The sequence below is a fragment of the Hakea prostrata genome, chromosome 9 (assembly GCF_041222555.1).
Source record: "Hakea prostrata isolate BN-2017 chromosome 9, UWA_Hpros_2, whole genome shotgun sequence".
NCBI classification, from domain to species: Eukaryota; Viridiplantae; Streptophyta; class Magnoliopsida; order Proteales; family Proteaceae; genus Hakea; species Hakea prostrata.
The window spans coordinates 28,167,089-28,180,269 of record NC_142608.1 but is presented as its reverse complement, the minus strand read 5'-3'; the positions used below and the strand labels follow the sequence as shown (position 1 = coordinate 28,180,269).

Here is a 13,181-nt window from a genome sequence, read left to right as displayed (position 1 = left end):
AGTTGGTTGATGTACTGACCAAAGCTCTCCCTACTCCTTGTTTTCTTCTCTTACGTGCCAAACTCAACCTGTTGGATGGTTGCTTGAGTTGGGGGGGGGGGTGTTAAGAGAATATCCTAGTATTAGTTGTATGCCACTTGGCAATTGCTTGAGTTTTGGGGGTGGGGGTGGGGGTGGGGTGGGGTGTTAAGAGAATATTCTAATAATAGTTGTATGCCACTTGGCAATTTATCATTAGGTGATTATATTATATCTTGATCAATAAATAAGATTAAACCACTTCAGATTTAATCAATGATATGAAGATTTTAACCCGCACGTACCGGTGCTGGTGGGTCATTTTCCTATTTTCTTTGTCGATTACGGATTTTCCATTATAATTCCTGTTTTCGTACGAAGTTTGCTTTGTATATGTCCTTGGGTTGAACTGAGATAAAGATTTTCATTATTTGCTTTGTTCTTCGTGGGTTCTGTTCTTTAATTGAAGCTTTTTGTGTTCGCCTTTTCTTGTGGTGATCATCGGTTTCATCAAGCTTTTTATTTCTGGGTTTCTGGGTTTCGATTATGATACACTGTAAGTGGATGAACTTCCATTTGCCGTATTTCAATTTTCCTGTTAGTTTTGGGTTTTAGCATCATTATAGGTTTCTGGGTCTGTTTCTCTGTTGATGGTTTTTCTATAATCCAGTGATCATGAGCTGGGTTTTATCATCCCTCGTTTTGCTCGGTTCTTTTTCTTCTCTTCTCTATCCCTACTTCTTCCAACGGGGAGGAGGGTTTGAGGAGGAGGAATTGGAAACGGTGGATGATGGTTTGCTTATTTATGCTGGAAAGCACTTGCCAAGATCCGATTGTGCTGATCGTGGTTATTCTTAAGCAGCTTTTGGAGAGATAAGCTTGGATCATTTTTAGTTCTTTAGTTAATTTTTTGACGTGTAGACCAACCCTACAAAATTTGGTGGAGTATCTCAATCCAAGCTAGAGAAAATAGTATGTATAAATATTTCAGGGGAAGATGATAAATAAGGAAGGGATTGGAAAAGCCCTAGGGTTTATTATTCAATATTTCTGTATTCTTTCTGAGTTTGATTTTATTCAACTTAAGAGCATTAAATCTTTTTCATGGAATACCTGAAATTAGCACCTTTTTACTGGTTTAGAATTATTAATGGCAGCTTGGTCTTTTTTCTGAGTTATATATTTTTTCGATTCACTTGGTAAGATGGTAATTTTTTTTCCGTTCTATATAATGATATGTTGCTTTACTTGGGTACACTTAAGGTCCACCCTCATTTGATAAAGTTCATGCATGCATGTATTCTGGACTAATTCATGAACTTCTAAGGCTTTCAGTTTACTATTGGGCGTATGATGAGATTAGGTTTGCCTTTTCCCCTTTTATGACTGAATATTAGTTGGGTATAGTATGAGGTGAATATTTTCACTTGGGCTTGTGTAGAAGGGCCACTCCATGGTGCAAGCTCTGCTTTTGCAGGGTTTGTGAGATGTGAGGGTAGGTTGGAGTGGTTGAAAACCTGAGGATCCGTTTTGGTTGCAAGAGGAATTTAACGGAAAGGAACGGAGACGGAATTTTCATACTTAAAATAGAAAGTTTCGTAATCATTTGTATCTATTACTTTATTTAACTACATAAAACTGACTTCAAATCATTCCATATTGGCCATCAAATTTCACTTAACTTGCATCTATTTCCATTTGATTTTTTGTAAAATATATCATTACTAAATATGATATGAAATTTATGTAGCTTATGCAATCATATGGGGTCATGGTTACAAAAGTTGCTTCTAAAAGAATTTTTTTTTGACTTCTCCTTGTAACCAAGCAAACCTTAGGCAATTTTCATGTGGATTGCCACCCTTAGGATTGGACAAGTGCATGGATGTAGAGAATTAAATTCAACTATGGTGTATATCTGAGTTGGAATCATTCTTGTCAGCAGCATCTACCACAGTATGTCTGTGCAGAATATTTAGTTTTTTCTAGCTTTTCCTTGTATACCTAGCCTTTTCTCTCCTTAAGAAAAAAAGAAAAAGAAAAAGGAAGGATCTCCAAATTTCGTTACGCTCTTATTTGCATATTGAAGGTGTTATAAATTATATCACTTCTTGTTTGGGACTCCTGATGATGCCTAACAAAGAATCAACAGTTACTTGTTGAAGAACTTAATGAAGAAACAGCACATGTACTCCACAACTTCTCCAGAGAATTCTGAAATAAGACAAATATGTTAAAGATCATTTCTCTCCTAGTTCCTGGTTATTGTGACCAAACAAAGACTTGCAACATAAAAATACTCTGAAAACTGTACATGCTTCATTTGGAAATGTGTCTCAGTGTGGCTGACTACCTTCATACTAATGAGCATTAATTATGTGCCCAAATTTCATAATATTCTTGTCTCCCATTTTAATAAATTCTACAATGCCAAGCACAGTGTGGCATCAGATATGTTTTTCATGATATCCCATAACATGGTATGGTTTCTAGCTTCCAGTTCCATTGGTTTGATATAAACCAGGTACAATGTTCCTAATGCAATTCCTCTGTCTTTTGTGCTCGGATTCGCATGTCATTTTATATTCCCATGTTAATTTCTCTGTGGTCTTTCTGGGCTTGTGCTTTTTGTAAGTCTGGTCCTATAGCTGAACAGACAATTGTTACAGGGTTTTGATACTGACCTGTCATTAAGGTCATTCTTTTGGATCTATGCTTGGATTATGAGAGAAAGCAATGATCTGATTGATAGCCGTTTAAAAATGGTTTAGGCCTATAATTAACTCTCTAGTAAAGGTTGGTTCTGTTGGTAAACTTGCTCTTTGTCTACCATTGTTTGTTGTCTCTCTTGTATATTTGTTGTGTTTGTTTTATTTTATTACCATTAATTTAAGAACTATCTGCATCTTCTTGTTTGAGGCTATTTAGAAGGGAAATCATTCTATCAACACTAAAAATGCCATCGTCTCCCCCCCTCCCCCCCGGTCTCTTTCTTCCTAGGAGGATTATTTATGCCTCATGGCACATCTGTGCTATGGTTTAGGAGGTCTAATATAGTATTTTGGTGGTTGTGTGCTGTAAAATTCCCTAGAAGAGTATGAAAAAGAAACCAAGTTGAAGCCCTTGTAGGGTAAATGGATTTAGGAAATAAGTTGCCAAAGTAAACTTAAATGGAGTATCCCGTATTGTGTATAACATCATTGAGTAATAAAGTTTGATAGTTTTGGAGGATCCTATAAGTGCAAAAATCTCATAGCAAAATGCTAACGTTTGTTGATGAGAGAGTTTTGATAACTTAAGCTTTATCTGTGAGAATCCTGTCTTGGTGTATTTTCTAATTCAGTTTAAATTTTGGTACCTGATGGGTCAACCAATACCAGCTTTACCTTTAAACTTCATTGTTAAATCTTTAGCAGTATTGGAATCAAAATCCTTCTAATTATGGGATCTTAGCTAACAGAAATATGGATATGAATTGGGCTGGCTTGGCATTTTTAAGCTACATCTAAGTTGGGAAATCGCCTGAGTGTTTCTTATGTTAATTCAATTATGTTGTTTCTTTTGGTTGCCCCTATGGATGTCTTAAGGTCTCTAATGATCTTGATTTGTTTTATTGTTTGTTGAACCCACCTGATTGTGTTGACTTATTCTGTTTTCATAGAATAGCTCATTGCACGCTGGCTATGTAAACCATAAAATGCGGTGATGAAATAGCCTTATGTTTTTTTCATCCACAGTTTGTCCTCTATTTTTACTTTATTAGTGGTGGTTGGGAGGGGAGGGAAACAGAGCAAATCTATACATTCAAATTTTGTTGCCAGGTTTCAATTGTTTGCTGGTTTGTATGCCTTGTATGGTGTTTAACTCAATTAATTTAAAAGTGCATGAGCTTGATAAGGGAGCATGTCTTCTATTCTATTCCATTTTTCTGTTTAGATATTTATTGTGATATAGTGAAATAAGACTACAAGAGTGCAGTAAATCTGGCGTTTAGTTTTGAGATTTGAATAGCACAAGCCTGAGGCCGCCTCATTGTTAATCTATTGTAACTGTTTATCCCAGAAGCTTGACCTGTTAAGGGACACAACAGTGTAAATCAACAAATGGCAACACCCCCGCCTCCCATGCCAGTGCACCCCTGTCAACACACAGAACAGGGAAAAGAGAGAGAGAGAGAGACAGGGCTCTACGTATGACTGCCTCATGTGGCACGATACACTTAAGACAAGTCCTTCAAACTTAATCTTACCTTCCATGTTATGGCCACTTAAGTGGTTGAGCTGTTGAATAAGGCCACAATTTTTGACCATCATCAATATAAACTAGCTGACACTTGTATCCTGGTTTGAGTCTATCTTGAGAGATCAATTTGAAATTTTCTTCCTTCTGAGTCTTGACACCCTTTGCTCTGTTGTCTGCAGGTTGGAGCATCTCTTTACTGGAGTATGCATTAGACATGTTTTCGGTGTTGTGTAGCCTGGTTAAGGAATTCTGAGACATAAGTTCCCTGGGGTGTGTAATTATGTCCACAATGGATTTGAAACATAAAGGTATAACTTGGGTTGGGAACTTATATGAAAAGTTTGAAGCTATGTGCTTGGAGGTAGAAGATATTGTGTGCCAGGTAAATATCTGACCCCCTTTGCGTCCTTTTACACATGAAAATAAAATAAACATGGACATTTGCTTCTGGAAAGATGATTCTTCTTTCCACCTGAGTTTCAATTCTTCAGATGTGAATCTTAATTCTTCGAGGAGATATTATCTTGGTACCATGTATCTGCGGTCTATAGTACTAGTAGGTGTAATGTGCTTGTCTGCTAGCACAGAACCTCTCTATTCCCTATATGTGTGCATGGATGTCTGTCTTGTGATTCGGGTTCTTGCTGTCTAGACCATAGTAATTGGTGGGTTACCCTTGGTTCATATATGTTACAGAATGCATGTGTAACTGATTGGAGCTGTCATTCCTAACTGCTGGTTGATTGTTGCCTTGGTCAGGAGACAACTAAAATGGTTGAAAATCAGGCGCAGTTGGTTGGTGTAAGTGTTAAAAATTTTTATGCTGAACTTATGCAAGATCTTCTCCCTCCATCTGAAGAAGATCCTGAGAAGTCAAAGGAAGGTATTGAGAAAAATCCAATTATGGAGGAGTTGCCTCTGGCAAAGGAATTGAAGGCAGTTTCTCTTGATGGGAAGGATTTGACTCAAGAATCATCTTTCAGGGTATTCCCAAATATAAGTCATTTGCCTCCAAATTCTGAAGAGCCCATTACAGGAACAGATGCTGACATATCTATAGAACAAAATGAAAATCATTCTGTGTTAAATGGAAAGCAAAAAGTTGCGGTTGAAGAATTTATTGAAGAGGAGAAGCTGTCTTCTCCCAAGGTTTTGGAAGTAATGGCTCCTCCAAGGAATGATTTGAGTGGGGCCAACAAAAGTGATGGCAAAATGTGTTATACAGAACCCACAATGACAACCCTTGCTTCAATAAATGCTGCACAATATAAATCTACCGGAGAAGTGGGGAAGATTCATCATGAGCTTTCAGATGCAGTGGGTGGTACTTTGGATGCTTATTCTGCTTCCCCAGGAACTTTGGTTATTCCAGCAACATACTTCAATAACGAAAAAGGAGTTGGACAGACTCCCTCTAGAGGCAGTCCAGCAATAGAATCAAATGGTGAAGTTCCCGTTCCTGCACTATTTTTTCTTGTTTCTTTCCTTCTGCATTTGATTACTTTAAACTTGAGGTTTGGCTTGTACAGACATTTCCGGAAATTACTAGACAGTATTTCTGAGGCATGGTGGCGGTCAAAAGCATCACAATTATTGTACTTAGTTTGAAGCTATTCTGTACCATCCAGACTCTGGTAAAGGTTTCAAAGAAATGCAAACCTTCCACCAGCCCCAATGTTTTTCTTTTCTTCATATTTTTGACAATCTCTCTGATAAGCCCCTTGTTTCACGAGTCTATACTCGTAAGCATGGCAAGGGGATCCACAAGATCTAGTCAAGAAGGGAAGGAAATGGTTGTGAGATTCAAAGATTCAGATTGCCTTATGGAATTAGATTTGGGATGATTCTATTGAGGGATATTGTGGGCAAGTAATTACTATTAATATTGGGAAGGAAGAGTAGGTTAGTTTCATGCTTTTTGAGTTATTGGGGAAGTAAGGGTGAGGGCTATTGCTCTCGAGTAGCCGTAGGTACACCTATTGCTGGTAGTGTGCTCTGTTTCTGGTTCAGCATTCAATCAAAGTTTATTACTATTATTGTTTCCTTGTGTCGTTCCACCATTGTTAAGCTACTGCATTCGGGTACTTAACAAATTGGCATCGAGCCAAACGACTCCCGGGGTAATGGTAAAAAGCAGAATGGAACAGAGGGTAGAAGAATTAGAAATCATTGTTAAAGAGATTCAAGGTCAGGTAGGGGCCTTAGCACATTAGATAGAAAAAGGGGAAAAGGCCAATGACGAATTCAGAGATGAACTGAGATTTATGTTCTTAAAAGGAAAATCAGCCGATATCCTAACAGCAGAGATGACTAAAGGAACACCAGATCACGGTGAGAGAATGGGTGAAATAGAAAAATTGAGGGAATTTTTTCCTAGGCAACTTGAAATGCCAATTTTTCTGGGACGATCCTATGGGATGGATCGCGAGAGCAAAAAGGTATTTCGACCTGAACCAATTAAGCGATGGAGCAAAACTTCAAACTGCAACTTTGTGCTTTGAAGGAGTTGCGTTGGGGTGGATACGTTTTCGTGAGTTGCATCAACCATTACTATCATGGAGGGGTTTGAAAGAGGTGATGATCCAGCGTTTTAGTTCAGCATAGATGAAGATTCTTCAAGAAGCGTTGATCACCCACAAACAGGTTGGGTCATTCGCAGCTTACAGAGATGGATTCAAGGCGCTTACGATGGCTGCTGGTGCTGTAGAAGAAGAATGGCTGAAGGGCGTGTTTTTGGCAGGGTTAAATGAGGACATGAGAGCTGAGGTAAGGTTATTTGGACCCATTACATTGGGCCAAATAATGGATCTGGCCCAAGCAGTAGAGGCAAAGAACTTGGCTGAAAAAGTTAATCGGCGATCCTCTTGGGCCGAGCCCACTCCAACAGCCCAAAGCTCAGCCCAACATTACATTAACTTGGGTCAAACTAGCACCACTTATAAAGGACCCAACCTAGGAACCGGAACAAACCAGGGACTCAACACCCCGGTTTGACCAACCCAAAAGATCGACTAATCGTCTTCTTCCTCTCAAAATCGATCTGCAACAGTGTCAGCGATAGGAACCTTCGGATGATCGCGGTGGCTTTCTCGGAAGAAATTAAAGAAAAAAATGGACAAGGGAGTCTGTTTCCGGTGCGACGCCCCTTATTGCAAAGGCCATCGATGCCCCTTGAAGCAACGAAGGTTGCTGCTGTTGCACGATGACGATGAACCAAACCTCAAGGCTACAGTAGGAGTGACCGACGATGAGGGTTAGAGCTATCGACATCGAACCATTGCTCGAGACGGAACTTTCGCATACTTCTCTGGTAGGAATCGACTCCCCACATACCATGAAATTGACAGGGCAGATCCACGGTTGCGACGTCATCATTCTGATTGACTGTGGAGCCATGCACAATTTCGTTGCTCAGGCATTGGTGGGATCTTTAAGATTTTCAGGTAGCTTTGGGAGATGGCACAACTAACAGAGGGACTGGAGTGTGTTGATAGGTTCCACTTACCATAGGCGGAGAGACCTTTGTACAAACTTTTTACCCATTCAATCTGGGAAGTATTGACATTATCCTGGGTGTCGAATGGTTGTAGACATTAGGGGAGGTGAGACGTAATTAGCGCTTGAGAACCATAAGTTTTTAGTGGCAAGGATGACCCGTAAAATTGTGTGGGGATCCAACTTTACTAAGACTAGAAACAACATTGAAAAGCGTGATACAGTCGGTCCAGGCAGGCGGTGATGGGTATTGGTTGCAACCTCAACTCATCGAATGTGAAGCTAAGGAAGAACAAGAAAATGAGGCTGTCTCGAATTTATTAAAAGAATTCGCACAACTATTCAAAGAATCCACAAGATTACCACCAAGGAGAAACCAAGACCACAGGATACAGCTGACTGAGGGAAGTACACCACCCAATATTCGGCCTTATCGCTACCACACTCTCAAAAGAACGAGGTCGAAAGGTTAGTACAGGAAATTTTAACTGCAAGATTGATACGGCCTAGTGTGAGTCCTTACTCTAGTCCAATATTGCTGGTCTAGAAGAAGGATGGAGATTCTGCGTGGATTATCGTGCCTTAAACTTACTGTTCTTGACAAGTTTCCTATTCCTGCAATTGACGAATTGTTGGATGAGTTAGGCGGGGCCTCAGTGTTCACCAAACTTGATTTGAAAGTTTGTTAACACCAGATTCGAATGGCGGAAAATGATGAGGAAAAGACGGCTTTTCGTACCCATAACGGGCATTAAGAATTCCTTGTGATGCCCTTTGGGCTATCGGATGCTCCAGCCACTTTCCAATCACTGATGAATGAGGTATTTCGTGAGCATTTGCGAAGATTTATTTTGTTTTTTGACGATATTTTGATGTATAGCAGGACCATGGAGGAACATGTGGTTCATCTACGAACCACCTTTACCCTTGTGTTGCAGCACAACCTTGTAGTAAACAAAAAGAAATGCATGTTTGGGGTCGGTACATTGGAGTATTTAGGGCACATCATGTCTAAAGAAGGAGTAGCAGAAGATCCACGAAAAAATCAAGTGTATGAAGGAGTGGCCCCAACCATAGAATCTTAAAGCCCTACGCGGGTTTTTGGGATTAATCGAGTACTACCGCTGATTTGTCAAAGATTATGGAAAGATTGCGGCTCCGCTCACTAACTTGTTGCAGAAGGATGCACTTTAGTGGAGTGACGCCACAAAGGGGTTTAACGCCCTAAAGACAGCCATGACAACCATCCCCGTGTTAGTTATGCCCAATTTCACAAAGGAGTTTTTGGTAGAGACTGATACTTCAAGGTTTGGGCTAGGCAAGGTTTTGATGCAAGACGGCCATCCAATTGCTTACTGGAGCTAGGTGTTGTCACCACGAGCACAAACCAAATCCGTATATGAAAAAGAACTAATGGCAATAGTGTTGGCTATTCAGAAATGGCGTCACTACTTGATGGGAAGACATTTCAAAGTTAGAACTGATCAAAAGAGTCCGAAACATTTGTTGGATCAACGTATCGTTGCTACGGATCAACAAAAGTGGGTCATGAAGTTGTTGGGATTTGACTTTGAGATTCTTTATCATCCAGGCAGCGAGAACAAAGCAGCTGATGCCCTCTCGCGGCAGTCAAAGGGTGATAAACACCTCTTCTCTATGACAGCAGCAATTTGGCTGGAAAGTGAGGGTTTAGACGCAGCAGTACACGCTTCAGAACGTTACCAGAAGATTATCCAGGCCTTGATGAAGGGATCCCATGACTACCCCAGTTGTCAGCTTGAACAGGGAACCTTACTTTATAAAAACAGGTTAGTCATTCCCGAGGGATCCCCATTAGTTCCCAAATTACTGACAGAGTATCATTCTACCCCATTCGGTGGGCATTCAGGGTTTTTGAGAACCTACAAACGCTTGGCGGCGGTGGTATATTGGGTAGGAATGAAAACTGCTGTCTGGGATTTTGTGGCTAGTTGTGATGTTTGTCAGCGCAGTAAATATCAAGCCATGAAGCCCGCTAGTCTCCTTCAACCTCTGCCAATTCCAGACCGCATTTGGGAGGATATCAGCTTGGATTTTATTGGTGGGTTACCTAGGACCAAAGGTGGAGATACGGTGCTAATTGTAGTTGACCGTCTTTCCAAGTACGCTCACTTCCTTGCTCTTTCACACCCTTACTCCGCTAAGGATGTGGCTGCCTTGTTCAGTAAGGAGGTTATCCAATTGCATGGGTTCCCTCGATCCATTGTCTTCAACTGAGATCGTGTTTTCCTTAGTAATTTTTGGATGGAGCTATTCAAATTGGCGGCCACCAACCTGAAGTTCAGTAGTGCCTACCATCCTTAAACGGATGGTCAAACGGAGGTGGTCAATCGCAGCCTTGAGGTTTACCTACGATGCTTCTGCGCTCGCCAACCGAAGGATTGGATTCATTGGCTACCGTGGGCGGAGTATTGGTATGAAATGTTTGGGCGGAGTATTGGTACGACAACATTTCATTCAGCCACGAACATGACTCCATTCCAGGTTGTGTACGGACATGCGCCACCTTCTCTTTTGCGTTGGGAGGATGGCCATTCTAAAGTTGATGAGGTTGATGTGTTCCTTCGGGAGCGGAATCAAGTGTTGGATGACCTCAAATCAAACCTACGGGTGGCCCAAGATTGGATGCGTGCTTCAACGGATTCCAAGTGCAGGAAGGTGCATTATCAAGTGGGGGATGAGGTTTTCCTTAAGCTACAATCTTATTGCTTCCAAAAACTTGCCAAACGGCCCAATGAAAAACTCAGCCATCGCTTCTACGGGCCGTACCAGATCATTGAGCAAGTGGGACCAGCTGCCTATCGTCTACGTTTACCTGCTGATTCAAGGATCCACCCAGTGTTCCACGTTTCACAGTTGAAGCAAGCACTTGGGCAGCATATTACTCCACAACCACTTCCATCTTGTTTGCAAGGGAACGGCTAATTGCAGCTCACACCAGAAAACTTGATCAGCGTTCGTTTCTCTAGTCAAGGGGTGCTAGAGGTTCTTATTCAATGGAAACCTCATTGTGAAAATACTTGGGAAACTTTTGATGAGATGCAATATCAATTTCCAGACTTTCACCTTGAGGACAAGGTGAAACTGTTGGAGCGGAGTATTGATAAGCCCCTTGTTTCATGAGCCTATACTCATAAGCATGGCAAGGGGATCCACAAGATCTAGTCAAGAAGGGAAGGACACGGTTGTGAGATTCAAAGATTCAGATTGCCTTATAGAATTAGATTTGGGATGATTCTATTGAGGGATATTGTAGGCAAGTAATTACTATTAATATTGGGAAGGAAGAGTAGGTAGTTTCATGCTTTTTGAGTTATTGGGGAAGTAAGGGTGACGGCTATTGCTCTCGAGTAGCCGTAGTTACACCTACTGCTGGTAGTGTGCTCTGTTTCTGGTTCAGCATTCAATCAAAGTTTATTACTACTATTGTTTCCTTGTGTCGTTCCACCATTGTTAAGCTACTGCATTCGGGTACTTAACAGTCTCACATACTTCTATTGCAATAAAGCTCTTGCTATGTTATATTTGATTTATATTAGTGATGTAATTTCTTAGTGTTCGTTTTATTGTTTATCATTTCAAGATGCATTCAATAAGTTTATCTATGACAGGAGGATCAGATTGCTACAATGGAGAGCAAATGGCTGCACACAGTGATGCTGCTAGGTCTGATGATGAAATAGTGGATGCATGTCAGGGTCTGAGGCTTGAGGATAGTTGTATAATGGTGGATTGTGGTGAACTTCACCTTGTTTCCCAGAGGACCGGAAAGAACAGATCATACAAGGTATGCGCACACACACATGCAGACACATGCACAAATACAGATAGGGATAGATAGTAACCATTAATATTTTCTTGCTACCAGAAAAAACTTCGTGATGCTTTTGCTTCAAGGATTAGATCTGGAAAGAAGCTGGAGTATGAGAGGCTAGCACGTCTGTGTGGAGATGCCAATACAGGAACCAACAATCAATTAAGAAATTCCCGAATAACCACCCTCTCTAGGGAATTGGACTCGAAGCAATCTGCTACTCATGATTTTTGTGATTCTGAGTGGGAATTTCTGTAGATAAAATGTGAAATACACCAAATAATCAAGCAATACCAGTGGTTTGCAGCCGTATCTGTCCAAATGAAGGTGATGAACATGATGCAAGTCTATATAAAAAATTCTTGCCAGAATGTGATCTTCCAAAGTAAGGAGTAAGGGGTAGAGGAAAGAAGGTAGGCGATCAAAACACTAGATGTAGTGCAGGAATAGAGGAAATAGCATTTCTGGAAAATACTACTCGAATTATGGAAATGCTTTATATAAGGGCAGGAAGCTTCTCATTCCTTCCTTCAGGTTGTATGTGCAGTCAATCTTTTCTGTTGCTTATTGTTACTGAGCTGTGCTCATTTACCTTGTTCATTGCTTATGATGCTGAGATATTTTAGCTGGTAAGCATGACTCTTTCGCTCATGTGGAATCCAGTGGACTGCCAAAGCTAACAGTACTATTCTGATCTGAGCTGACTCTGGTTCTGCCTTTTAAGGTTTCAAAATTTGGATAGCTATTATGGTGTTGCTCCCTGTTGGTTTTCATTCGACTCTGATTCACCCGGAAGGGGGCGAGATTAGTTGGGCTTATATGTAATAGTCTGATCTTTTAGGAATGGTCCTGATTGGGAGGCATTTTGTGGGAATCAGGATTTTGTACCCTGAGGGTTGTGGTAGGTGCTCTCATGGTACATTCTTGATGGGTGCTCATCTCTGAACACTAATAAGGTGACACTAATAAGGTGGAGTCCCCATGAATATATGGTTGTGAGGCCAGGGTAGTAGTATTCTCTACCTGTCAGAGTTTTGAGGATTGGTCTCACGGTTACCCATCATGCCAAAAAAAAAAAAAAAAAAAAAAAAAAACTACTTGAAAGGAAACCGTTTTGTTGTATTTTTTTTCCTCCATTTTTTTCTTCGGTGTTTGAAGAGAGTTTTAGTTTTTAGTGTATCACTTATCTAAAAGTTTAAGAATTTGCTTCTATAGAGGGGCTCTAAAATGAAACCGTAACGTACAGCACAGAGAGAAGAGACGAAATATAATTCTTCAAGGGTAAAGTAGGGATACGGAGAAAGATCAAGGATTTGAATTTCTTAATTCTGTGGTAACGTTGAGGTAGATAGATTTACAAAAACATTGACATGCCTTAAAATACATAAGTTAGCTATGACCATAATTTAATGGCTTTGGATTGTTTTTATTTTTATTTTTTATTATGGCCTTGGATTGTTTCAATTAAAAGGTTAGTGCATTCAACAAAATAATAATAATAATAATAATAATAATAATAATAATAATAATAATAATAATAATAATAATAATAATAATAATAATAATAATAATA

The 13,181-nt window shown here is 40.1% G+C and overlaps 1 protein-coding gene across 3 annotated transcripts; it reads left to right on the top strand.

Moving 5' to 3' along the window:
• Positions 1 to 285: 285 nt before the first annotated feature.
• On the top strand, positions 286 to 12,679 carry LOC149005083 (uncharacterized). 3 transcript variants are annotated; one of them, XM_089168073.1, is made up of 5 exons: positions 286 to 331; positions 4,440 to 4,642; positions 5,020 to 5,704; positions 11,406 to 11,581; positions 11,663 to 12,678. In XM_089168073.1, the coding sequence occupies exons 2-5, from the start codon at positions 4,541 to 4,543 to the stop codon at positions 11,864 to 11,866; spliced, it is 1,167 nt and encodes a 388-aa protein (XP_089024199.1). In that variant the 5' UTR covers positions 286 to 331; positions 4,440 to 4,540; the 3' UTR covers positions 11,867 to 12,678. The 3 variants fall into 3 exon arrangements, with proteins under 3 accessions (XP_089024199.1, XP_089024200.1, XP_089024197.1); XM_089168074.1 differs by lacking the exon at positions 286 to 331 and adding an exon at positions 339 to 574 and having other exon boundaries at positions 11,415 to 11,581; positions 11,663 to 12,679; XM_089168071.1 differs by lacking the exon at positions 286 to 331 and adding an exon at positions 339 to 574.
• Positions 12,680 to 13,181: the final 502 nt, after the last annotated feature.